Source organism: Henckelia pumila, chromosome 1 (genome assembly GCF_033568475.1).
Source record: "Henckelia pumila isolate YLH828 chromosome 1, ASM3356847v2, whole genome shotgun sequence".
In the NCBI taxonomy this organism is placed as follows: Eukaryota; Viridiplantae; Streptophyta; class Magnoliopsida; order Lamiales; family Gesneriaceae; genus Henckelia; species Henckelia pumila.
In genome coordinates this window covers 100859824-100885896 of record NC_133120.1, presented here as the reverse complement: position 1 = coordinate 100885896, position 26073 = coordinate 100859824, and the positions used below count along the sequence as shown (strand labels likewise).

The window sequence follows — 26073 nt, the reverse complement described above, 5'->3', positions numbered from 1 at the left end:
AAACGATTCAATTGGAAATAACTCACGTGTATACAAGATTAGGGAGATATCAGTTGAGAGAAATCGATTCTCCTCATCCCAAGTTGCTCCAACTATAGTTCAAAAAAAACACATCTGAACAACATACACAAGGAAAAAAATTGCTACAGCTACATGAAATTTTGACCTAAGCCCATGTAAATGCAGGAGAAGACCAGGTAAATTAAGAATGTAACAGCAAAATATATATATATATAAATAATAATCTTTTTGAAAAAAAAACTAAAAAAAGAATCTCTGGTGCAGAGGCGGTCGAGATGTAGAGGAAGGCGAAGTTGATGATTGGGGGGTGACTGGAGCTCTTACTGCACTCTTTTCAGCTACTTTTGCTCCTCTTGGATCAGTTATAAGAGTCTTCTGAAACGATTGTGTAAAACCAGTCGCAATGATTGTAACATGGAGCTCTCCATTGTACCGTTCATCCACAACTGCACCAAATATAATGTTGGCTGAAGGGTCGGCCAGACTTGTAACAACCTGGAAGAGATCATTTCTCTACATATCAGATAACTCCACTGCTGCTTCCCAGTTGAGGGGATAGCAAGATATGAGTCTTAGAATTGGGTGAGCAAAAGGAGAAAAAGTAGAAAGTATACCTGGGATACTTTATTCACTTCCTGTAGCGTCATATCCTTTCCTCCAGTGATGTTATATACAACTCCAGTAGCTGATTGAATAGAGGACCCAATCAGAGGAGCGAAAGTTGCTTCTTTAGCCGCTTCTTCAGCACGGTTCTTGCTAGAGGACATTCCCACACCAAGCATAGCAGTACCAGAGTCCTTCATCACAGCCTTAACATCTGCAAAATCCACATTTACCAGCCCAGGTATCTGCGTAAAAAGAAGATGCTTAAAGGTCAAGGAATTGGTCTCATTTGTGAATAATACACCATTTTGCATGGCAACAGAAAAGAGAACATTATAGAACCAGGAAATATGAGAAATAAAGAAAAGGCTGATGAAGTGTAAAATATCCCTGCTTTCACACACCATGATTATATCTGATATTCCTTGAACTCCTTGGCGGAGTACATCATCTGCCAGAAGGAACGCATCTTGAAGGGGTGTATGTTCGTTGGAAATATCTAGGAGACGATCATTTGGAATCACAATAAGTGTATCCACATATTTCTGGAGTTTTTCGATTGCTTCGAGAGCCTGAAACAACATCCAAAGAAAAAAACTATAGTAAGAGAACATAAATGGAAGATGGATTAGACTAAAATTATTTTATTTCTACCTGCCCAATATGAATCAATAATCTACTGGGTAATAATTCACGTGTAAAAAACTTTACTGCGTAGATTGGTGGTTGTGCTTATACTACTCCAAAGTTCTCTTTATTTCACATGTTTCACCCACAGATGAATTCATTGGTGCAGCTTGAAATGAATATCAACTCAAAGATTTGAACTTTTCCATGATTTAGTTATTGTACAAAAATATAAATAAAATAAACAAAAAATTAATTAAGCAAGCATTCCTAAAAGCAAAAAATTACGGACATAAAGACGCAAACATGATCAGATAAGTAAAGACGTGTGCCACTCAATCCATTTCTCATCTTTGTAATTTGTACGATTAAATGTGATTATGTGAACACAATTCCTTGGGCAATTTAGGATGGATTAAAATTTTGACTATTGATTGAATGTTAAGAGTGAACTCTCCTGTTCCATACAATGAAACAGAACCTGCCTGCAAAGATCTTCTACGTCCTTCAAAGCTGAATGGGTGTGTAACAACACCCACTGTCAAATACCCAGAATCCTTGGCTATTTTAGCAACAACAGGGGCTGCACCGGACCCAGTACCCCCACCCATCCCTGCTGTTATAAACACCATATCTGATCCCTTGAGAGCATTTGCAATGACTTCCTTTGATTCCTCTGCAGCCTGTTCACCCAAAAGTGGGTTGCCACCTGTCCCTGAATTTTCAGGAGTGTGGCTAGTTAAACATCTTTTGAAATATAAAATTGTAGGAAACGGATAATATTAGGCAGTGCAGAAGCTAAATCAAGATTGCAAATACGTGCAGATCACTGTACCATACATTAGACATATTTAATTAACAGGAAATCCATGATTTTCATTCTTGTCCACGTGACAAAAGTGTGACATCTTGAAGTTAGCTTCAGAATTTGAAAAGACCAATGCAAATGTAAGGGTGAGATGTAAACCAAGTCCACGAGTCAAAAGCTCTCCAATCTGAATAGGTGTCTCAGCAGCTGATTGCAACAGTGACTGAGCATCTGTGTTGATGGCACAAAAGTCCACACCCTACAATCAAAACAAAAAGATTATAACAGAAAAAGTCCAAAACATGATTTACATGCAAGAAAATTCTGAACATAACATTTACTAGAACCAACATGAAGATAGTGAAGAAAAGAATAGATAAGAAGATAACTACTCTGAAACAGTCTTTATTCAATTGGAACATAACACCTATATGTGCAGGCTACCATTTCTATTGCACCAGGGATTTCTCATCCATCACCCTTTCGAAAAACACTAAATACTTTTTGTTAGAATCTCATTAAGCCAGAGAAATTTTAAAAACAACTAAAAGTAGAAGCTATCAAAGTTCAATGCCATTTAAGACTAATCCCATCTTAAAGTAACATAAATGATACAGTGATACTTACATAGCTCGTCCACTAGCTCCTAATTTATCAAAGCAGCACAACACTTACAGATAAGCTTACACCAACAAAAAAGGTCATGGAATCAAACTCAAAAGCTCTCGTTTGAAGGCCAAAAAAACTGCAACCAACCCAAACGAGAACACGCCGAGAAGAGAAGGAACAAGTCTTAACCTGTAAACCGCTGCCGATCATTCGATTGACGGCATTGTTGCCGCCGCCACCGACTCCAATCACCTTAATCTTGGCAGTTTCTATTCGAGTAAACGAACTGTAAGCACCGCTACGAGTACGACACAATCTTGAATCACAGGAACTTTTCCTGCGACACCCGGAGAAGGAGACACTATAATGCCTAGCTTTGGGAGGTAGAGGTGTGAAACCAATGGAAATGAAGGTGGCTGATGAGGCAGATGCTGGATTTCGAAATCCCAGCGTCGCCATTAATATCCGATTATTTCTTGTTTCTTTTTGCTTTTCAAGAAAACGAGAGCTTTGTATGTTTTGTCTTTCATTTCATTTAGTGGGTAGGATTCATGTAATGTATATTAAAATGAATTACAGCAATATTAGGCAAATTGATAGGGAAAAGGACTAGGTCAGGTCTGGCATATATCCTTATAGCAAGTGTCGATTAATTACTCTCTCCCCCAAATTCTGCTAAATTAATTTTTATTGCTCTCAAACTTCTATTAACTCCATTTTATGGTATCACGATTTTTCGTGCACAACATAAATATTTGTTTTTAAGTTTAGAAAAAATGGAAATTGTTTAAAATTGTGGGGATTAAATCTCGCAAAATCTATTTCCAGCAAATTCAATTTGGCAACATGTTTACTAGGTGTTGAATTCCATTCACAAGATCATTTCAAAAGTTAGAGATTAATTGCATTAACATCTTTTATGAAAAATAAAAAATAATTAAAAAAACATCCTAAAATTGAAAGTACATTAGATCTTACTAGCGTATTGATGCACGCGTTGCGTGCTTATATAATATTTTTGTAATTAATTTAATTTATATTCAAATAAAAGTAATATCATAGTTATAAAAATTATCGAAGAACTAAACTGTAATTTGAAATATCGAAAATTAAAAAAAAACAATAGAATACAAATGTGCAATATCTATATCACATGAAAATAATTCTGGTAAAACAAAAGATGATTGTAAGACCTAAAGTGGTGTGAAAAGAAATTCTCTAGCGTTGCGGGTTCGATTCTCGTGTGAAGCATATTCACTATTGAAATATTGTGGGGTATGCTCTGGGGGTTGACCATGTTGCTCTCTCCCTCATGTCTCTGCCGCTCGTGAACATCCCTCAGTTTAACCCCGCATGCGGGGTCAACCCTTTTTATAAAAAAAATGGTGTTTAAAAGGCAAATTTTTTATACACATGAAAAGATATTTTTAAAATTGTGCACGAAACCTCCCATCTAAGGGGTAAATACGCCTTGAGTAACATAAAGGAGAAATGTTCTCCATTTAACCTATTAATATTTTTATGGGGTTTATATATTTTGTAATTTTTAACTTTCTTTTTAATATAAAAAACCAATAACCATTGCATCAACAATCAAAGTAAATAAAAAAAATTGAAATCAATAGATTTAAACACATCGATTTAAGAGCAACATTAATACCATTAGTTAGGTATAAATAACGACCAACATGCGGGGCAAAACGGGTTGCCGGGAACCTGTGAGGCTGTGATTACGAAATTGGCTGTCTCGAATGAATATCAAAATCATAAAAATGGAACACCACAAAAAATTACATTTTCTTATTCATTTAGAATTACACATTTCAAACAATCATCCTTCGAAGAATAAATAACATATTAGAAACAGTTTTAGAAACAGGGATATATATATGAACGGGAAGATAAATGCAAAAGTTTTTCTGGGCACAGTATACCCCAAATCGTTATTCATCTCTCTTTAATTCTCCATACACAATCAATTTTAGCGGATCCTTCGCGCAAACCATATCATTCTGTCTCGTTCAAAATCGGTACAATTAGAGGATTCATTTGTGCCAAGTACACAATCGCCCACCTATACACATGAGAAACAAAAACAATTTCACTTTCCATGACAAAAGAGCTTCCATTAACACTTTGATAACTTAAAGATCAGAAACACCAGCAAAAAGAACAATGACTGCACAAGCAAGAAAGTGCGAGCTTCAGCATACATCACATGAGAAGAAATACCAGCATGTTGCTGTTATTCACCATCTCTTATAAAGAAGACAAATTGGCGACCAACTCCCAGCCTCAGAAAAACTCTCAAATTAGATGTTTTATTCTAATTCCTTCATAAATCCTAAAGGGTTTGGAAAAGCTGAATCAAACATTATTTCTCTCCAAATTCTGCTGCACGAGGTTCCATACCATGTTCAGTGGTGAACAAATTTCATAACACAAATGATGCACATACCAAGAGTTGAAGATACCAGTTTGTCGGAATATGAAGGGAACTCATATAAATAGATGAAATTTGAACAGAGTAAATTCAATTCAATACATAGAAATGGGAGAATAAAGAATTACCACCAGATTAACACATTCAATGTGCAACTGAAAAAAGAAAACAAACTTACATCATCCAACAGCATACAGTTGCAGTAATAACCAACGTCAGGTGTAACCTGCATTGCAAACGGAAAATGTTATCGGCCAAACAACACTAGCTCGATATCGTATGACACCCGTTGAAGTCAGGTTTCAAATGTCGACTTATATTTTCCTTTTTTTGTAAAAAGACGTCCCCAGAATGTAAAAGTGGTGACGCCAGTTATACGTTAAACATGCCCCAGCCATGAACCGAAATAATTACAACTTGTCGATCAAAAGCATAAGTTCTTCAGACATAGGCAAACAGATACAATACAAATCACAAAAACAACTTCAAATATGCTCTTGTATGCAAGAAATGGGGTTAATTTAGGCATAACCCTACTTATAAGCCTAAACGAAAGCATACAGATTTGCAGAAGGTCCTCTGTTGAAGCAGATCCTAGCGCACAGTGACGCAATAATCCCGACCACCACAAAGATCAGAGTAGTCACCAAGAACCCCATATCCAATCCGCTTTCTCCACCACCAAGCGATTATAGACTAAGCCTGCCACAACAACTTCCAGTTTCACGGATCAATATGCAGATCCAAAATTCGAGATACCAATTTTTCAAACTTTGAATTACAGAGTAAATAAAAAATCAACACGACGATCTAAAATTCGATCACATGGATTTTACGCTTAATAATTACATAAATTTCATGAAGTCGACGCATTCAAAGAAACCTAAAAAAATTAGCATAATAATTTATTAAACTTTCATTGATTCGAATAATTTCAGTGCAATGAAAGTATCAGAGTACCTTGAAATCCAGCCACCAGCGAAGCTTCAGGGGGAATCGGGCACAGCTCTTGAAGAAGCTGTTCGATCCGGCGTCGCTTTGATCTGATCAAAGTGTGATTCTATAATTTGTTTGGGCCTGAAGTTGCAGGGAATTAATAATATGGGCTAAAATGAGAATATGTTTGGGCCCTACTAGTTTTTTTTTTTTGAGCCAACCCTACTAGGCTACTAGTAATTGTTCCACTGGAATCGTATATTTTAGCACATTTATCCGAAGGCTGTGAATTTTATTTTTATTTTTATTTTTATTTTTATCCATTTTGGAGGCTATGCAAATTGCAATGCCTAAATTGACCTCTTTCTATTCTTTTTTTTTTTTTTTTAAATAGAAAATTAAGAAAAGATGAATTCATTGTAAGATGGCATCTCCACAATAATCTTTCTAATAATCTTGGGCGTTTCATATTGAAAGTGAGAATCCAAACATGTACGAGACCAATATTTTTCGAACGAATCTATCGCATAAAGTCTGTTCACTACTATTTGTCTAGTCATCATGGTTTGCAAATAATTGCATTAATCCTAGATTTTATTCCGTGCACACTGTAAAAAACTGTTGCGGATTTCTCTGTCATGAAAATATAATAATAATAATTTTAGATTTTTCGCTATATCAGTTATATGTTCGGCAGAAGCATCATCAAATTTATTGTGAAATCAAATATAACAGAAATGACGTCCTAAAGACGGCTCATAGTAACCTTGGGCAAAATGAATCACTAATTTCGAATCTGTGCTATGTTTTGCCTGGAAGTTGAAAGAGAAGCAGTTATGGAATGAATGATGAGGAAGAATTTTTTTTATTATTATTAAAAAAGTATATAATTCCAGTGTCCAAAACTTTTTTCCCACTGAAATCTAGAACATATATATATATATATCACGTGTATAATGGCGCTTCGCATTCCCTACTACTTGTTACTGCTCTTCCCATTCTAAGAAAAAAATCTATAACCAAAATTCATTCAGCATGTTCGACTTCATTCTCAACCTCTGGACTGCAAACTGCAGCAACATCTGCATCCGTTTCGTCTGCTTTTGCAGGCACTGCTGTATCCGGGTCTGCATCATCCACGGTAATGTGCGACATTTCAACAGATAGCGAGCTATCATCTTCTTTGCTCAAAGTTGGAGCTTGGATTGGCTCAGGAGTAGCACCAGCTGAAGGGGATGAAGCACCATTCAATTCGGGGAACGAAACTGGAGTAACCGACGGAGAAGGGGATACAGAACCGTTGGCTGACGCTGAAGGTGATGATGCATCTGAAAAAGCTATAGCTGAAACCGGCGATAGAGTCTCATTGAATGAAGGTTCAGGGGACGCCCCACAACTAATGGCAGCAGGTGAAGGAGATGAATCTGACTCTTCCACAGGCTGCTGCAGGCTCCAATACATAATACTTGCTGTCAAAATAAGGATCATTTTTTGGTTCACCTGTCAATAACATCACCGAGATTCGTGTGAAACTCGAAATCATTATACGTATTTATAAGATCAGACCAAGTGAAAAGTGGACAAAACCCATTGTTTGAAACTACAGGGAAGACAATTAAAAGAGATCTGGCATTACAAGATCACCTCCATAATGTCTTCAGGCAACAAGAAAATGGAACATCCAAGCTTCCTAGCAACACTGATTATATATGTAGCATTCAGCTTCTTTTCATCATCTACCAAATAAAATTGACAAGTCAGTTTGTGACAACACTTTTGATCTGTACAATTAAGTCTATACCGTAAAGCAACAGGCTTTCATTCTTGTGTGTTAAAAGAATATGAAGTAAAGGGAGTATTTACCAAGAGTAATCAAGTTGCAATTATTAAAATTTACCAACGGCATAGTTTCAATCCTCTACATTTTCGAAAAATGCAGAAACTACCAAGCACATTTCATATACCTTCACAATTAGGATATTATTTAATTGCAGTTCAAAATCCTGATGTCATCAATATTTTGGTAGTAAAAAGTCACACGCCCGGTTCAGATAAAATTTGTTGCTCTGCCAATAAATTTACAACAACGTACCACTTTCACCCTTGGTAACGAGATTCCAGTTCACAACTCGCGGCTCAACTGCACTGAGAAGTTCAAGAAAGAACAATCCACTTGAAAGTTTCTTATCCTAGAAAAGAATTAGCACAGAAGTTCACTATAACCAGCAGACATGATTTTGTAAAAGCACAAGTAATCCAGATATTGATATATATTTTTTCTGGACAAGTAACCCCGACAAGAAATTGTGAAGAAAAGGAGTTTAGCCTCGACCTTAAAACTTTCAATTTGAGATTTTCTGCCTGAATTCTTTACTTTTCTATTAACCCAGTCGAGTATATCAGCATCTTTAATCTCCTTACCCTGGAAACGGGATCTAAGGTTCTTCAAAAGCTGAAGCATATTAAATCTCATCAACTGCCAAAGGAAAGCTGCAAGCAGCAAGAAAACAAGAATTTTTTGGTGAGAGATCCGAGGATTCAAAATGAGGAGATGGTAGAAAAAAAATTACAGAAAGAAAGATGAGCCAAAACCATCTACAAAGCCTAGGAAAAGGTGTTATGACCAAGCACCAAATTACTTCAGAGACTTCAGCAGGATGAACCAAGGCAAAGCTCTTCAAAGAAGTTGGGCTTAAGTGGAAGAAGCAAAAATACATATTAGAAGAGGACAGGCTTAAGTGGGAGAAGCAAAAATACATATCAGAAGAGTCCTCTTCCACTCAAGCTCATTAAAATGTTGAACAGTCAAACAGAGAGTGCAGACCTAATAAACGGCCAAAATGTAAAAAGAGTTTCACACATGAGATCTTCCTGAGATAAATCTCACACGTATTACTCAATGAGTTAATGTAAATTTGTCTAACACGGAATCGTTAAGCATGTTACCAAGTATGAGCTTTTTATTCCCTTGCACAAAATCATTTCCAGCCACGTTCACAAGGGACAGTTTCAACAGCTTCCCTATCCTGATGACCTGGTTGCAATTCTCTACTTTTCTAAACGGCATCTTTATTGGTGGTTTTGTTGCGTGCTTCCAGTTGACAGACCCCGGAGAAACTTTATCAAGCACTTCCAGAAGAACCCACCTACAGATTTGATGTGTTTATTATGCTTGAGATTGACAAACCTAACAAGATTAATTCCCGTAGTGACGAACACCGATAACATGATAATCTATCTTCACTTCGATAACTGGAGAGCTCACCCATTTCTAACATCCTCAAACAAGTTATTGATATAAGAGGCAATTCCAAGACTGTTGATCCAAAGTCGAAAGCACCTTTCTTCTCTGGATATTAGGTCATCATCCGTCATCATTTCGGCAAACGATACTTTTTTGTTGTCTGTAGACAAGCCATTCCTGGAAAAAAGAGACCAGTTTCCTAAGATATCCCAAATATTTGGATAGACATATAAAAGTGCAATATTGACTTATAGACACATATTAAGTATTTCTCTCTCCTTTGCATATATATCTCATCAAACTTTAGTTACACTGTAAAGTTCAGAGGGGAAAAGCTGTCTACCCAGAGAACCATGCAATTAATAAATATCATATCTGGAAATTTATTTTTTAAAAGAGCAAATTGACAGGAGTAACATATCAGAATATAACCTTCGAAAACTAAATAACAGAAAATTTCAAGTAATGGGTTCGCAACCCAAGATGTGCCTGACAGAGGGGAATTACAATACATTGAAATAACTGGTAGAGCAGGTTCTAAATGTAGATAAGAAACAGAGCAAATTGTGTTGATTCTCATTATGTACTGAGATCATGCTCTTGATTTTATTTTGCCACACATCTGTTCCAGATGCCAGAAAACGGATGAATTTAAAAGTTGATTTATACCTCTGATGAAAAATCTGAGCAACAAAAGCAAGATTCAGATTTGTTGATCCCTCCACAATATCTTTAGGACTTAGATATCTCTTGCAATCCATTTTCTCTGCATGCTCGAGGACCAGATTAGCCCGTTCAGTGGGATCTTTAGCATCTAGGGTGGTGGGGTTGCAATGTTCTGGTGCAAGTACATTAAGCAGATAAGCATAAGCCTCTCCGTCCTACAGAACATAAAAATATGAACAATTAAAATAAACTGAAATTACTTAAGTGGAATTTTTTTTTTTTTAAAAAAAACCTGTTTGTTTGTGTCGAGCACGCTATCAACTCAACTCAAATTTTACTTGTACGAAGGAATGGACGTCCAATACTTCAACCCAAATATTTTTTCTCAAAATTTTCAGTCAGATCGATATCTCATACTATAAGTCAACTATTCAAAAAACAACTTTACACAATTTCAAAATTTTCACTCTATTTTTTCAGAATAATCATTATTGTATTACCTACTTTCACTAAATCATCGTTCAAAATTTATATGCAAACGACATTTCAAAACAAGTAAAAAGAAATTCAAAACATAGTAAAGTAGTGACAGAAGGTTAACCAAATGACAAGAAGAGAGCCAAGCTGTGATAAGGAAAGGAAAGCTACCCTATTATTATTATTATTTTTTTTTATCAGAAACAAAGCTACCCTATTATGATTGCATTATACCAATAAAGGAAAATAAAAGAAAAGAATATTCAAACTGTATTTTCTTCAATTAACCCTTAAGCCGAAGAAAAAGTTCAAGTCTGATAATTTTAAACTTAAACTAGGAGCCTGCCAGCAGAAATATATATTTCAGCAAAATATCCACTTAAAAATACACGTCTCTCAATTGTTTTCCAGATTTCCTAGATATAAGGTCCTTTGTTGCACAAGCAACTCTCTAGCTATCCACATAAGGCAAATGCAGTAAGTATTTGAAAACAAATACATACCTTCAAATCAGAAGAAAAATTCGTCACATTTTTCTTATAGCCTGCTTTTTTTAAATGGAAATTCATCCACTTTAGCAAAACTTTTTCTGGAGCAAGTCCCATAAGCTCCTCAACATCCTGCATACAATAATGGCAAGATCAGCCTTTGCTTTTGAGCTCATTTAAAATAAACATTCATGTAACATATAAAAAAGATGCTATAATTTTATTACGTTATTGTCTTCCACCAGTTCTACAAGCTGGGGTGTCTTTCTGAGATTGAGATCTGCCAACAGTTGGATCTGAAGATGACAATAATAAAATCAGTGGAAAAGAGATTTTGTGAGAAAGATCAACCAGAAACATTATCAAGCCTAAAGGAACTAACCTTTATAATTTGAGAAATTAAACCGAGTAGCAAATGAGGCTGCAAGGAGTCGACAAGAGACATAACATTAGATTCCAGAAAAAAACAACCAGTCTTGTCCATATTTTTCAACAAATCAGCTCAACTTACTCTTCCTTCAATCAAGTCTTGAGTGCCAATATTGACTACAGTGCAACCAATAGCCTTTGCAGAGTTAAGGCACAATGTGTGGTTCTCGTTTCTTTCCCATGGATTGAGCACACGTTTTGTGTTGATAGCCCGTTCGTCTATTGTCCCAGGCACCGCAACATTAATCAGCTTACTAAATATATCCACAATCATAATGAAAACCATAATCCATGGATTCAATTAGAAACAGAACAATTCAAAGCTGTTTATATTAAAATACCATAATAGGACTCCATCCTTTGCAAGATCAAACAAAGCATTTGTGGATGCATCGATTGGAAGGAACTGCTTCAAAAATGGGTCATCTCTGAGGTAGCTATTTATATGAGCCACATATGAAGCCTTCTCAGACTCACTGATAGTGTGAAGAAGAGTGGTTATGGTGGCCTTCAGGAAAGACGAAGAGTTTCTTCGATTTCCGGATTTGCCATTTCCTCTATTTTGTAAATCTAGAAAGGACTGTTTATTTAATGAAATAAAATGTCACCAAACACCATCAAATTTCCAGTACTAGGTCTATTAACATGGTAAATTTTTCACTGTCATCAGAGATAACTATATCCAGTCAGATTCAACATTCACAACAGAAACATGAAATCTCTTACATTTAAAGTGAGCAAAATAACATTTAGGATTTGCGGGATATATGCAAAAGCACTTACCCTGAGGAAGCCTTCAAAATCTATCTCCTCGTTGAGGTCAGAATACAATTCTCCCAACCCATTCTTGATCTCCTCCTCACTGAACATCTCATTGAATGCCTTCAGCTTCGCAAATAACGGAGGCAAATCGCCAACCGTAACTTTACCATTCTGATTCTTTATTGATATGTACTGCACATAACCAAAAAGAAATTAAAAAAGTAATAAAAACCATACTCACATTTCAAACATCGTTTCACAAAATACATAACCACACTCTCTGGCTTCATTCGAGATTCAAGACACAATTATCAAATGCCAACAACACAACCTCCCGTCACCACGCCACACTCACATGAACGTCCTCCATGGACAAAAATTAGATTCACAAGCATAAAAGGGAAAGTAAACAGCGATGAAAAGAAAATTACTCTGGATTTGAGGCTGCGAAGCTCGACTTGTGTGAACTCACTGTGAAGCAATTGATCGGAAACAACTACTCCCGCAAAACCAGACATCTGCTTCTTGCCCCGCGCTTCCACAAATCACGGGGAAAACGATCGAAGTCGCCCTGAAATTAAAACTGAAGCCTCACCAATTCAAAAACCAGTAAACCCGATTTGACGGTTATCATTCTCGATCCAAGGATGCCAAAACAGTATCATCGAATAAAAAAAATCCAAGAAAAAACCACAGAGTTCAGCAACGTCGTTAAAAAACCACGTTCTCAAATGCCGTAAAACACGGAATCCATCTTAAAACAAACAAAAAACCCACGCATTCATCATCAAATGCAGAAAAGAAATTCCCCATAAGAGCTTTACGCTGAAAAATCAACAAAACAGAACGTGGGGTGTCAACACTACATGCATACCTCCAAGAAATCCAAGATTCGAACAACTGGGCTTTTATATAATCCCTTTTAATACAAGGTTTGACTGTTCTGCGCAAATGTTTCCAGATTTTTAATATGATGTAAACAAGTATAAAAGTGCTGTTCAATTGCTTCTGCGAAGGACAAAGGGGGGAAGATTTGGTGTGTGGACACGCAAAGAGGTAAGCGAGAGGCCCATTAATAATATCGGGAATGAATTCGGTATGATGGATCGTTTTCATACTCCCATTTCCCCACGCGCGTGGCGGTGGTGCTGACTCTGTACGCGCTCTACATTTTATATTTTTATTTTATATGCCGCCATCTGTCATTTATGTTTTAGGGTTTTGTGCTGATTAAAATATATATATATATATATATATACAATTTGCTATCATATCCACTCACCGTGCTTATCATGAGGTGGCACTCAACTATTAGATGCGATGAATTGTGCATCCAATAGTTGACATCACATCCAATAGTTGAGTGTCACCTCATGGTGGGCACATTAGGTGGACACGGTGGGTAGACAGGATAGCAAAATTTTATATATATAATCTAAAATTTCATGATTTTAGGTAGTCACTTGAAATATTTATTTTATTTTGTATTACTGATGTGTAAATAAGTAAAATGAGAATTTAAGATTTGATATATTATTTTATTGTAAATAATAAAATTAAGTTAAATGTATTTGAAATCTATCAATCTAAACACAATCTTATTTTATTTGATGGATATTTTTTTAAGAAAAAGATCAACTCATACTGAACAAAATAAAATGATATTAAAAAATCAACCAAAAATTTGATTAAAAAAACAACCAATTTATTAAATAAATTGTTCGTACTATTATCTTTTATTACGTAGTGTGATTAATTTTGTGGTGTTTTGTGGCGTCTGACTTGGGTGTGGGTTGAAGAATCAACCAACACAAACATACATATTTGTGGAACATGTTATGTTACAAGAATCAACTACCAAATTGACGTCGTCATTTCAAGAATTTGTAGCAATATTGTGACAAAACAAAAGAAACTCAACTGGATATTTCAACATGGATCCCCTAAAAAATTTATAGATAATCTATAACATGTTTGGGCATTTTTATCAAGTTGCGAGTTTCGACGTTTGTTGTAAAATTTGACATTTTGATTCCTATATCCGAATTCACCCATCTCTTTATTCAACATTTTATCGTTCAACTACTCACAAACAAAAAATAATAAACACCCTTCAAACTACATTAATTATAAAAATGATTACACCAAATATTTTTCTTCTCAAACAGAGAAATTTGTAAACAATCTCTCTAAAATAGAAAAGGTTTACGATTTGTATAAATCCTTAATTACATCAAACAACAACACCCCACGCTTTCACCATATGAGTATGACGGCGGTATCACATAACTCATGGAGCGATCATATTCACATGATGCCGGTAGATAACAATGATGGGAGCCACCGTACCCTCCTCCGTGAAATGGATAATACCTCCCATCGCCGCCATATCCAGAGCAGCCGGAGTTTTGGTATGGCAAGAACAAGTTGTCGGAGCATTGCCCGTATTGAAACCAACGAAGTTCGGCCCGATTTCTAGCTTTTCCGAGCTTCTTTAAAAGTGATTTCGGATCCACCATACCCGACACTTCCACAGTCCCGTGCTCATCCATTTTAAAGCTCCTCACTCCTTTCATGTCACAACATATATAAAAATACATACATACAAATCAAGGCAAACTAGCTAGATTTATATCATCATATAATTTCAAGAACATATTTTGATCATTAGAGGAAAATGATTCGAGAATATAGTAGAAACCGGCACTTCAATTCTTCTTTTCATAATTTTCTGATATCTTGTTCCAAATATTGTAAATTAATTCCATCAAAATTCAAAAAAGTTTTCTAACAAAAAAAAATTTTAACTTTTGAAGTTGTTAATCGGGGAAATAACATTTTTTGATTATATATATATATATTTGAATTTTTACGATTCAAAACCGCTAAAACTGAAATTGGATAAATAATCAAAATAGCACGAAAACAAACATATAGTAAACTAAAATTGCAATATTTTAAATTTGGATTAACAAAGCACATCATAAACTAATCCGACAGAGATTTATCTTACTTTTTAAAACTAAATTTTCAAAATTGTTTGATATTAGTATATTACCAATGTTATTCGATTTCTCCCACGTCCTAAATCATTTTAGTGGAAGGGGGGAAAAAAACCGAATTTCAAGTAAATTATTTAGTAAAAAATATAATTTTAAGACATCTTATCGTAAAACCATGATCTTATCTTACCATTGCTGCTTCTCAGCACTCCTCTTACTGCTTTCTGCCATCCCGGAGTTCGGACATCAACCCTTAAAATACATGTCTGCATAGAAAATAAAGGGGGAAAAACAAATAAATAAATAGATTATAAAAGTGCCAATTCAGTGTAAAAATTATAGATGTTATATCATAAAAATGATTTGTTTTTTCTTTTCTTTCTTTGACAAACATAAAGAGAAGAAAGAAACGAAACCATGAACGCCAAGTCGTCGTGGAATCTACGTGATTTTGCCATTGATGAGAATTCAACTGCCAAGAAATTTGTAATCCCTAATTGAGATTTTGGATAAAGGCAATCAACTGTCGTTATATATATAGAGATTCTAAGAGGATAAGTGGACATGCAAATTTTGATATGGTAACTTTAAAAAAGTTTTGCAATTGAAATTGTAAGATTTTGGAAATGTGCCCTTTTTTTTGTTTATTTTGGGTAAAAATGAAATCCAAATCTCTTCATTGATATTATGGATTTATTATGTCTATTATCAAATCTTGCTACGTGGTGGAATGAGAATAGGGGATGGAGATAACCAGTGCTAATATCAAAAGCTAAGGCCCTCAGCAAAATGGACTAATATATGTGACACAAATCTTGTAATTTAAGAGGATAATTGTTTCCTTATTCTCGTTGTTAAATCATTAAATGAAAAAGAAAGTTACTTTTAATAGATTTTTTTTTATCATTTCCAATTAAACTTTCATCCATTAAAACAATTTTTGTAAAAAAGGTATAAAACAAAATCTTTTCCATCTCCAAAAGTCCTAGCTACTCGATACACAAATCCAACTGTTGATTTAGTCTAAAAAATAAATAAATAAAATGAATAAATCTGATGTGGCATTTCCTTGGCTTACAATTAAGCACGGCTAGAATTATTTGATATTCGAGTTCCATGTAAAACAGCACTTATACATGTACCAAATGACTCGAAAACATCGAAAAGTGAAAACTTACTTTCAAACTTACGTGATATCAAAATCTTGCTGTGCATTGAAACAAACACCTTTAATTATGGCAGGATTCAAACCCAAATCCCTGTCTTAATCTGTTCAACATCAAATATCTCTCCACTCTTTTACGACCATTTTACCAAGAAAATCTCAACAAAAAAAAAAGGAAAATAATTACAAGACTGCAAAATAGATCATCTTTCTCACGAATAATGAAATTGTTTGCGTCTTACATCATTTCCATGCATAAAAAAGTATATCGGTGCTCTCTAAGAAAGCTTACAGGGAAAATCGTCGAATTCATTTTTTTATAGACCGACAAAAAGATGAGAAAGACTCCTTGAGTTCATTCGGTAGAGAAAGTGCTAAAGGGGGAACGACACCATACGGCTGCCTTTTGCCACTCATCGAAACTTGCATAGCAAGCGCCGGCTGCTGCTTATTAAGACCTTCAATTATAAATGAGAACGCCCCAAATGTGAGGCAGCTTTGAAGTAGAGCTTGTGGGGCACCTGATTAAGAAAAACAGATGCAAATGGGCTTCACCGGGAAGAGGAACAGAATAGGTATGCAGGGAGAAAAAGAACCTGGAAAGCTTAAAGCCAGCCCAGTGCAACATCCAGCAACTCCTGCATTGATAACTGTAGAGAAAGGAGACAAATCAAATAAGAACAGCGAAAGTTGCACCAATTAACATTTCTTTTAAAAGACCCATACCATCATCTTTCCCCCGGAATCTCTTCAGAAAGCATACAACTAAACTGTGTACTCCTGATAAAACCGCAAATGTCTGCGTGGTGAAGCAGAATCAACAAATCCACGATGAAGACAATATCAAATTCCTAATCTTATGAGATTTGGAAAAAACATTATTCAAGATGTTTCATATCCAATACCTTGGCAGAAGAACCTGCCTCCACAAATGATCCTTTAAAGCCTTTCTTCCGAATTAATCCAGCACCTGAAACATAGAAACAACTAAGATATAAATGGACAACGGTTCCAAGAATACTGCATGAACGATGTCCACCAAATCATTATTCAAAACTTTTCCATTCAGTCAATATAGCAACTAAATGTCACCAGAAGTCTGTTTCCTAATTTATTTGTTATGGGCTAAATTTTGACCTTATGTGAATACAAATGTGAAAATCTTCACCTCGTGGAATCATAATAGTCTTGCAAACTCTTCTTAAAATATAAGCTCAATTAACATTATTATTCACAGCTTAACAAATTGAAAATTTCATACCGACCTCTAATGTTACCCATGTCATTCACGATTTTACACATGCCTCGAGACAATCATACTAGTCGTTGGTCAAAATTGCGGGTAATCAACTTAACATTTTAAGAAAATATTTGGGGGGAGTGAGAAACGAGAGCACATATTGAATGCAATTCGCTTACATATTGACTATTTTAAGAGAAAAAGAAAAGAAGGTAACTAGAAAATCCTAGACCACGATTAAGTATTGACTTCATCAAGAAAAATCCCAAAATTCTTGAAAAGGCAAACCACACATGTACTTGAGCATGTACCCAAATGACAAAATGAGAAGAAAACATCATCTTTTGCACCCAGAGGAATAGACACAAACATATGTGTAACAAGGAATTTCCAATTGAGTTGTAAGTCAATGCGAAACACTTGCAGTTGGCAATTCATGCACTTCTATGCTCAGTATCCCGTAATACCTTGAATTTCGTAAATGTCAACACGTAAGCATCCCGGGATACCACCAACATGAGATAGCAAACATTTAGAGTTCAAAGTTTCTCATTCATAATCTATTCACAGCAATCCCAAAGTCAACGTCGAGCACAGGAGAGCATTTATTAGGACAGCACACACACGCAACCCCCACAACCCCCCCAAAAAGAAAACACGCGCAAAAATATTTGGCGCTGAAAATATATTTACATAGGCCTAATTGAACTGACTGAAGTTATTAAAATGGTCAATGATGCTCCTACAAATAGCAGTCGAGAGTCAAGTAACTGGACAATGACACCTCAAGCTCTCATCTTAGTCAGCTATGACAAGTGAACTTGAAATGGATGGTGATTTCAAAGCCAGAATTTACAATAATACAAATCTGTGATTGGCAGGGATTGACGACGATGATGAGCAAACTGCTGAAGTGATCAAGCAAAACGTCCTATGAGAAAACTTGGCCCAGTGAGTGGTTATATCAGTGGCTACAAAAGTGCAACACCCTTAAACAGCTTGGACTCCCTATCTTAGCCTGCTTAAAAAAAGATGCTTAAATTAGGCCCAAGGACCAAGAAAGAAGTTGAATAGTTGCCAACCTACTGCACTCGGAGAGCTTTAAAGAACTTCAGATTATCCTACCATCATCATGATGTCATAAAATGCTTGTAATGTGCAATATTAAGAAATTCAAGGTGTCAATACTCCCAGGATTAAATAGTGTCCGCACCAGTATGCACACAAAGCTAATTGATGCTAAAACCAGGGTTCAAGAGTGGATGGATTGAAGTCAATGAGAAGGCTGCTGACATATATCATTTGGAATTATTTGCCCCAAACTCTCATCACTTACAAGGAACAGTGACTAACAAATCAGTATTGATTGTTCTAGCAAGATTCTAATTTTCAAGTGATTGACGTGGAATGTGCAATCAACTTAAATACTTAAAACATATCAATAATCACAACAAATCATTATTTTTTTCCATTTGTAGATGGAAAATGTGAAATAAATCAGAAAAGATGTTCAAAGCAGCATTACATACAAGAAAACATTTTCCCAAAAATACAAGTTCAGCCCGACAACCAGTCACGCGCCTGACTGCCAGTCAGACATCACTATGCCACCAAAGCTGCGAGGCTGTCCAGTCCTGGCGTCAAGGACTCACGGTCATGGAACTACCAAGCAAGGGGCAGCACATTAGGGCAATTCCCCTGTGCTAGCATCCCATTAACAGAGGTAAACTAACCTAGATAACACTCCACGTAACTTTTCATCACGAAATTCAAGACCACGGTATAATATTAACACTATCAATGGCTAAAATCGCTCCCACAAGAACCGTAATTATCATGGAGAAAACGAGAATAAAATAAAAAGGCAACTGATTGATGGATTACCGAAACCGTAAATGGACCCCATGAAAGCACCGGCAGCGGCGTCACCGGCGGATCTGATTATACACACAAGGGGAGGACCCGATGAATTGGTGCTGGCCAGCGAATTGGAACTAGGATTAGGTTCAGGAATGCTATCAATTTCCGATTCTGAATCCGAAGCCGAGGGATTCGCCGGCGTCGCCATATCGCTAAACCCTAACGTTCTCCGAAGTTTTCAGCTGTGTTCTAATAGAAACTTGCTAGCCTTCGCTGACATTTTGTGGATATTCGAGATTAATAATAAAAATATATTCTTTTTTATTTTTTTATTCAGTTTTTGCTTACACGTCAGTTGGCATCGTTGTTGCCTATGTTGGTCTTTGAAATGGCAAGCAACGTGTATTCATACTAATTCGCCATAGTTATTTTTCGTTTTTTTTTTCATATATATTAAATAAATTTTTAGACTAATTCAACATGTTTATATTGATTTTAAATTATGTAATATGATGTTGTCATATTTAAAATCTATAACAAATTATGTAATATATAATTGAGGAGCACTAACTTAAATAACATAGTTTTTTATTTATTTAAAATAATTTTACACGTTTTTATTTCTTAATTAGATTTATTTTATTTATTTTTTATTTGACTCTTCTTTTTTTTTACAACAGTTTTTGGCACACTGTACATGCACACACATATATGCTGTTTAATTCAACAAGTTTTGCAAAAAAAATGTATATGATTATATTAGAATAGTTTTTCTATTGAAATCTAAAATTTAGAATGCAAAACGTGTGCGTAGTGACTAGTAAAACTAACAGTTTAGTGATGAATAAGATAATATTATTTATTTTATGGATTATTTTATTTATTGATTGATTGATATATTTATACATTTTTAATCGATGTGGATTATTTAGTTGAATATATAAGTCATGATATTTAAATTTTATTTGAACTACAAGAGACATTCCAACTTGGAACGGACTGTTTAGATAAACATCTAAATTATTTATTAACAGTTCAAAACATTTTGTATTTACATAAATCATTTGTCATGCCTGAAATAATATTAATAATTGTCATACGATGTAGATAAAGATAACTCACAGAAATTTACGTTTCTTTTCTAAACATTGTCGGAATAAAAATAATGATTATTTTGGATGAAGGGCATGATGTTGTGATGCAATATTGGTCATAGAGTATTTTTACTAAAGTTTTCGAAATTAATGATAAAATTATAAATTTTGAGTCGAGTACAATTGATCTTATGCATAATGGGCATGATATGACATCATACCAGGTTTCCAAATTTGGGACGAAATATTTTGTTCAAAACTCGAGTATAATTTTTTTTTTTTTTTACAGAAAAACTCGAGTATAATAAATGTTCGTTCCCAACTCAAAAAAATATATTATCGTATATTTTTACAATCGTCTAAAATCAAACATTTTTGGACAATTCCCAAAATTTACCCCGTTTTCTAGCTAAAGGTAAGAATGCAAGTTTTAGCAAAACTTGGAAATTGCACGAAGCACTGATAGATAACAAAAGTACATCATCACAAAATTAATGAAAAAAGATCAAACAACTCAAGCAAGTCTCTAAACTACATCTATTTCAAACACTTTGATTAGTCACATACACAATCTGCATAAAAAAGAATTCATAATAATGTTTTTTTTTATTAAAGGGAAAGCTACGAGGCTATCCCTCTCATTCTCATATTTTCAAGCTAGTAAAATCAAAGAGAAGCTCACATACAATCTTGAGTGAATTACAAATTCCAGAAAAAACAGAAAACTTCGTATGTCATTCGAGCCGACAAACAGGGGAAACAAAGAATACAAGAATAACTCTTTACCTTTTCAAATCGTCCGTACCAGTGATACTGCCTTTTAGTTGAAGGGAAGCACAACAAATACTGTAGAATGGATCTCGTGGAGTATGTCCCGCAATCTGATTTACATCTCAATCGAAACACTGATAAAAGAGCCTAAGTTATGTTTAAAAATCAAGCCTCAAACGCTAACAAAATCCCTCGAAAATACTTTACTGGACAACGTATAGTTTGCAGACCCTGTTAGCTCTGTGAAATGGCATCATAATAAGATGAAGCATATGTCTACTGAGGGATATGTACTAAAATCATGATTCGCCTGCTTTTTTCTGTCTCCGCTCCTACATTATCTTCAGAAGATGAAATTTCCTAAGCAGCAATTCCTGAAGGTCATAGAAAGAAAAGTTATGAATAAAAGCTGGCTAGATTTGACAATGTATACCACTAATTAATATTGAAGATGGTGTACTGTCAATTGTTCGATGTATTCTTCACCGAATGTCAAGAATAATATATTTGAAACTTCAGCAAATTACCATTGTAGTGGCACAGTTAAATTACAGAAGACTGCAGGTTTAGACATGCTGTGACACTGTAAAATTGTCGTTGATACACCATTGGTTGCCTCATTCTGCAACTCACACGTTTTGTGAGAGAATTGCCCTTAAAACTCTAAAAACAACTTTAAGCGATTTTCTATCGAAATTTTTTAACCCATGATCTGCAAGAACAATAATACAACCCATCTATTTATTTTTCTTAATTTGCACATATCTCATTAAATGTAGATGTATTTATAATCAGACGCAGCCATTTCCAGAATCCAGATCATACATAAATATTTTCTTCCACTTTCTAGTTTTGTTTACTGATAGGTATATGCCGTATGCAGCAATGGAAGATCATCATCACGTTGAAATCTTGACTTTGATCGAGCCAAATAACTTCTAATGACACTGGGACTGGGAGTGTGTGCTTAAAAGAGAGTTCCAGTTTGAGATTTCAGTTTCTGTATTATCTCCACAAATGAAGCAGCAGTAAGACCAATTTTTTTTTTGCTAACAATACTTTATCCTATACCATGCTTCTATTAAGCAATACGGTCTGGATAAATAAAAGAAAGAAAAGACCTGTTGTTTTATAAAGAGCTGAAATATTATATCAAGTCGTTCTCAGATGATGTTTATGAATCATCAAATCCCATTCTTTTCAAGGAAAAACACATATTATAGCATATATACCACCATTGCATTTTTGGCCAACAACATTATTGCAAATTTAGCGAAAGGATAAACAAATTACCTCTTTTGGGTTGTCTACTCGGAATGTCATAGCCCACCCCATAACTGTCAGAATCTTTAGCAGTGCCGTCTTCTGGATTTCCAATACCATAATCAAATGAACCAGAATTACCCAGTTCAGAAGAAGTGGTTTGCCAAGTAGGATCGCCATAAACAGAGCCACCACGGTAAAAGTCCCCATAAGTTCCCTCATAACCACTGCCTGATGCAGCAAATGAAGATGTTGTAGCCACACCTGTTCCACCATTTCTTCCGAAACCTCCCATTCCCAGTGGATAACTGTTTTCTCCACCTCGATAGCCAACATTTCCCGCACTATATGCAGAAGAATTGCCGCCAACAGATGCAGTAACAGGAGACGTGCCCCAATTTGCTCCGTTGTTTCCAAATACCCCAAAAACACCATTTCCAGAACCAAAGTATGAACCTGAGCTAGCATTATTTGGGGACGTGTTAAGGCTGCCATTCCCCCATAAATTTCTTGATGGTGAGCTGAAAACAGAATCACCTCTGCTGCTACTGGAGTTGTATCCAATAGGGGTATTGTATCTACTCTGGTTACTTCCAAAAAATGGGTTCATAACACGGCCATATCCCAGGTTGCCACTGAAGTTAGAACCCCCTCCAAATCCAGTATTCAGCCCTTGCTCCACATTCATTCCCACTCCAAAAGTTGGAGAGCCAAAATGTGAGAATCCAGCTCGAGCATTAGCTAACGAGTTGTATCTACCATCCATTCTGATTCCATAACCTCCAAGAGAGCTCAGATTATACCCCTGGGTATAACTGTTGAGGAAATTGTTGGCTCTACTAAATCCATAGTTGTATCCAAGAAGCGGGCTCCGGCTAGGCCCGGGAGATAATTCTTTTGGAACGGCTCGCTTAACCTCAACCATCTTACCATTGAGTTCATGAAAGGTTTTGAACAAGACCCTATCGACCGCATCCTCTGAATCGTAGGTTATAAACCCAAAACCTCTCGGCCTTTGTGTGTTGTGATCATACATCACTACAGCATCTGTTATAGTACCAAACTGATCAAAGTAACTTTTAAAATCATTTTCCGTCACCGTAGAAGCTAATCCTCCTACAAAAATCTTTTTAGTGCGTCCTTGTCCCGGTGATCCCTGAGTACTGCCAGTATTTCGGTTCATCAAGTGCTGATCATCTCTTGGAACAGCTTTCTTTGCTTCCACCTGGAAGTTATAAGACAATGCATGGTCCACAAAATGAGACTATGGCCTTATTTATGGACACATAAAGCATGCATGAAAATTAACCAACAAGCATATTCAAATGAGAAAACTAACAGTCAGTTGACTTAGTACACGTAGAATTTGGCAATGCAAATAGCAGCATTTCAAATGCAATGTGATTTGTAGACAATGTACTGAACTGACTTACTGTTCGTCCATCGATAATGTGCTTCTCCTTGACCACTCTTTCTGCAACTGTAGGGTCTGCATAGACAACAAAACCAAAGCCACGAGCACGACCCGTGGTTCGATCTCGCATGATTACAGCCTCTACCACTTGTCCATAGGCTCCAAAATATTCTTTAAGACGATCCTCATCGGTGTCCCAAGAAATCCCACCAATGAAAAGCTTACCTTGATCCATCTCCATCTTTTTCTGAAAATTTAGATCAAATTACCTCAATGTTCAACAATCCTCCCTTAATGAAGAATCCAAAGCAGAAATCGACGGAGCAACAATCTCACATAAAATTCGACTACAATATACACTGATTGGATCAGAAAAATTCTCTGTGAAGTGCCCGAATCAAATCAAGAATGAGATAACTTGATGCAGCACAAAACATGACACAGATTGCAATCGTAGAAGAATCGCAATAACTCCAAAATGCAAACCATCAACGGACAAATCCATCAGATCCAGAGATATACAGAAAAACAATAAACAAGAGCTCAAAGAAAAAGAAAAATCAAACCTTATCCAGAAAATGAGGCAGGAACCCAGTACTAATCACTGATCAAATATCAAGTGGGAAATGCCCGATTTAATAAAACAGGATTGGATCCTTCATTCATCGGCCAAGATTAAACATACGCAATCCTGAAAACTCAGAATCCACGTAGATCAGGCAGAACCCACAAACGATAACAATCAGATAGTCAACAAAAAACCAATATTTGGATTCATCTTCACAAAAAACTCACCATCAAAAGGAGGAGAAGAAATCACAGAATTGGAGCCAAGATCTAATGAGAGGAATATACATAAATAAAAACACAAGGTATGCTCATCCTCTCACTTTGTTCTCTCTCTCTCTATCTCCAAAGGTCCTTCTCTTCCTTTTCTTTTTCCTTGTTTATTCCACTCCTTTTTCACATAATCAAAAGAAATGGAATTTCTTGGGCGATGAAAGGAGATATTGATTATATTATTATAATATATATATATATATAAATATTGTAGGGAGAGAAAGAGAGAGGGGAGGACGAGGCTGTGTTTATTGGAATGGTTAAGCAAATTCACTGGTGTGAGAAATTTTGGAGCCTAAGGTAGATGACAGAAGCTCATCATATTTGAGCTTTATACTTCTTACTCCGCTAATTCGTCTTTCAAATTTTAACTAATATATTATAAACAACACTTGTTCGTGATGGCCATCATCTTATGGGTGAATTTTGTTAAACAAATCTCATATTCGATCTTTAGGTATTATTTTTTTAATTTTAAAAATAATATTATTCTATGTATGGATAGAATCGACTCGTATTCATGAGACCCTCTCATAAATTGTATGTGTGTAGTTTTAGATTTTATGCTTTATTTGTTAGGTTGGTAAATGATAAATATATACGGTAAAAAAATCAAATGACATTTAAATTTATGTGTAAGAAAATACCTAAAAATGTTTATCGGTTTGATTTTACGTAATTTTCTTACATATCTATGTGAGAAAATGTGTGTGTGTGTGTGTTTTTTTTTTTTTACATGTGAGTGCGAGGATCATAAGGCTATATTATCTAATGCAAGTTGTGGATATGTAATATGATATTTTAATTAATGTGATTGCTAGAAATTCAAAATGACCAAATATCTAAACTTTAACTACTTTGGTCGCTGAGACGAACCGGAAACCTAATAATGCACGTGGGTTTCCTGTCTAGTTTTTTTTCAATTTTTGTTGTATTTTTTTAAAAATTAAATGTGGGGTTATGATAAATAAAAAAAATAAAGGTAGGGCTCATAAACAGTTATTAGATAATCATTTAATCTCGACATTTATGTTACGATTCCATACATTTAATTATTTTTAAGTTTTTGAAGAACTACCCCTTCATTTATTCGGTAAAAAAATTACCATAAAACCTTATGATAGATTTATGTATAACTCTCACTCAAAAAAAATTTAAAAAATTTATGTACAATTAATTTGTAACTTACATATCTCTCGTATTCCCATATGCTAAAATTCATGAAATTACCGGATGTATATCTACATTTTTTAATTTATACAAATATAGGATAAACTATGTTAGAAAAATTTTAAAAACTAATAATTAATT

At 35.3% G+C, this 26073-nt stretch overlaps 5 protein-coding genes and 1 long non-coding RNA gene across 7 annotated transcripts; all 6 read right to left on the bottom strand.

Annotated features, from left to right (window-relative positions):
• Positions 1 to 11: 11 nt before the first annotated feature.
• LOC140878832 (cell division protein FtsZ homolog 1, chloroplastic-like) lies at positions 12 to 3216 on the bottom strand. Its single transcript, XM_073282463.1, has 6 exons — positions 2858 to 3216; positions 2219 to 2318; positions 1737 to 1966; positions 1029 to 1196; positions 636 to 869; positions 12 to 516 (listed from the first exon to the last, which is right to left on the bottom strand). The coding sequence occupies exons 1-6, from the start codon at positions 3125 to 3127 to the stop codon at positions 262 to 264; spliced, it is 1257 nt and encodes a 418-aa protein (XP_073138564.1). The 5' UTR covers positions 3128 to 3216; the 3' UTR covers positions 12 to 261.
• A 1219-nt stretch (positions 3217 to 4435) lies between these two features.
• Positions 4436 to 6205, bottom strand: LOC140875434 (V-type proton ATPase subunit e1). Of its 2 annotated transcripts, none has more exons than XM_073279112.1 (4): positions 6072 to 6205; positions 5673 to 5813; positions 5290 to 5337; positions 4436 to 4742 (listed from the first exon to the last, which is right to left on the bottom strand). In XM_073279112.1, the coding sequence occupies exons 2-4, from the start codon at positions 5768 to 5770 to the stop codon at positions 4676 to 4678; spliced, it is 213 nt and encodes a 70-aa protein (XP_073135213.1). In that variant the 5' UTR covers positions 5771 to 5813; positions 6072 to 6205; the 3' UTR covers positions 4436 to 4675. The 2 variants fall into 2 exon arrangements, with proteins under 2 accessions (XP_073135213.1, XP_073135214.1); XM_073279113.1 differs by having other exon boundaries at positions 5673 to 5825; positions 6072 to 6180.
• A 688-nt stretch (positions 6206 to 6893) lies between these two features.
• LOC140878581 (fimbrin-1-like) lies at positions 6894 to 13145 on the bottom strand. Its single transcript, XM_073282219.1, has 15 exons — positions 12988 to 13145; positions 12545 to 12696; positions 12135 to 12305; positions 11693 to 11931; positions 11434 to 11605; positions 11305 to 11343; positions 11150 to 11218; positions 10938 to 11054; positions 9961 to 10172; positions 9313 to 9468; positions 8994 to 9193; positions 8380 to 8537; positions 8140 to 8236; positions 7692 to 7783; positions 6894 to 7547 (listed from the first exon to the last, which is right to left on the bottom strand). The coding sequence occupies exons 2-15, from the start codon at positions 12629 to 12631 to the stop codon at positions 7074 to 7076; spliced, it is 2283 nt and encodes a 760-aa protein (XP_073138320.1). The 5' UTR covers positions 12632 to 12696; positions 12988 to 13145; the 3' UTR covers positions 6894 to 7073.
• A 1202-nt stretch (positions 13146 to 14347) lies between these two features.
• Positions 14348 to 15665, bottom strand: LOC140889704 (uncharacterized). Its single transcript, XR_012152153.1, has 3 exons — positions 15532 to 15665; positions 15306 to 15381; positions 14348 to 14682 (listed from the first exon to the last, which is right to left on the bottom strand). It is a non-coding gene; the product is annotated as an uncharacterized lncRNA (long non-coding RNA).
• A 795-nt stretch (positions 15666 to 16460) lies between these two features.
• Positions 16461 to 19674, bottom strand: LOC140893331 (mitochondrial import inner membrane translocase subunit TIM22-3-like). The gene is made up of 5 exons (XM_073302387.1): positions 19405 to 19674; positions 17186 to 17250; positions 17007 to 17079; positions 16877 to 16930; positions 16461 to 16801 (listed from the first exon to the last, which is right to left on the bottom strand). The coding sequence occupies exons 1-5, from the start codon at positions 19586 to 19588 to the stop codon at positions 16590 to 16592; spliced, it is 588 nt and encodes a 195-aa protein (XP_073158488.1). The 5' UTR covers positions 19589 to 19674; the 3' UTR covers positions 16461 to 16589.
• A 1377-nt stretch (positions 19675 to 21051) lies between these two features.
• On the bottom strand, positions 21052 to 25065 carry LOC140878122 (heterogeneous nuclear ribonucleoprotein 1-like). Its single transcript, XM_073281735.1, has 5 exons — positions 24718 to 25065; positions 24489 to 24613; positions 23942 to 24169; positions 22539 to 23733; positions 21052 to 21619 (listed from the first exon to the last, which is right to left on the bottom strand). Exons 3-5 carry the CDS (start codon positions 24161 to 24163, stop codon positions 21606 to 21608), a joined length of 1431 nt encoding a protein of 476 aa, XP_073137836.1. The 5' UTR covers positions 24164 to 24169; positions 24489 to 24613; positions 24718 to 25065; the 3' UTR covers positions 21052 to 21605.
• Positions 25066 to 26073: the final 1008 nt, after the last annotated feature.

Bases quoted from the DNA above. Each gene is read 5' to 3' on its own strand.
- LOC140878832 (XM_073282463.1), bottom strand. From the start codon at position 3,127: ATGGCGACGCTGGGATTTCGAAATCCAGCATCTGCCTCATCAGCCACC. The intron at 1,967-2,218 runs GTTTACATCTCA...CTGAAAATTCAG, and splicing joins GCTTTTGACTCGTGGACTTG to GGACAGGTGGCAACCCACTT. The intron at 1,197-1,736 runs GCAGGTTCTGTT...ATGTTGTTTCAG, and splicing joins GACGTAGAAGATCTTTGCAG to GCTCTCGAAGCAATCGAAAA.
- LOC140875434 (XM_073279112.1), bottom strand. From the start codon at position 5,770: ATGGGGTTCTTGGTGACTACTCTGATCTTTGTGGTGGTCGGGATTATT. The intron at 5,338-5,672 runs GTATGCTTTCGT...TTTGCAATGCAG, and splicing joins AGAGGACCTTCTGCAAATCT to GTTACACCTGACGTTGGTTA. The intron at 4,743-5,289 runs GTAAGTTTGTTT...TCATGTGTATAG, and splicing joins ACTGTATGCTGTTGGATGAT to GTGGGCGATTGTGTACTTGG.
- LOC140878581 (XM_073282219.1), bottom strand. From the start codon at position 12,631: ATGTCTGGTTTTGCGGGAGTAGTTGTTTCCGATCAATTGCTTCACAGT. The intron at 11,344-11,433 runs GTAAGTTGAGCT...GACTCCTTGCAG, and splicing joins AAGACTTGATTGAAGGAAGA to CCTCATTTGCTACTCGGTTT. The intron at 7,784-8,139 runs GTACGTTGTTGT...TTTATTTGGTAG, and splicing joins CGTTACCAAGGGTGAAAGTG to ATGATGAAAAGAAGCTGAAT.
- LOC140893331 (XM_073302387.1), bottom strand. From the start codon at position 19,588: ATGGCGACGCCGGCGAATCCCTCGGCTTCGGATTCAGAATCGGAAATT. The intron at 17,080-17,185 runs GTATTGGATATG...TTCACCACGCAG, and splicing joins AGGCAGGTTCTTCTGCCAAG to ACATTTGCGGTTTTATCAGG. The intron at 16,802-16,876 runs GTTCTTTTTCTC...TTTCTTAATCAG, and splicing joins GCTGGCTTTAAGCTTTCCAG to GTGCCCCACAAGCTCTACTT.
- LOC140878122 (XM_073281735.1), bottom strand. From the start codon at position 24,163: ATGGAGATGGATCAAGGTAAGCTTTTCATTGGTGGGATTTCTTGGGAC. The intron at 23,734-23,941 runs GTAAGTCAGTTC...TATAACTTCCAG, and splicing joins ACATTATCGATGGACGAACA to GTGGAAGCAAAGAAAGCTGT.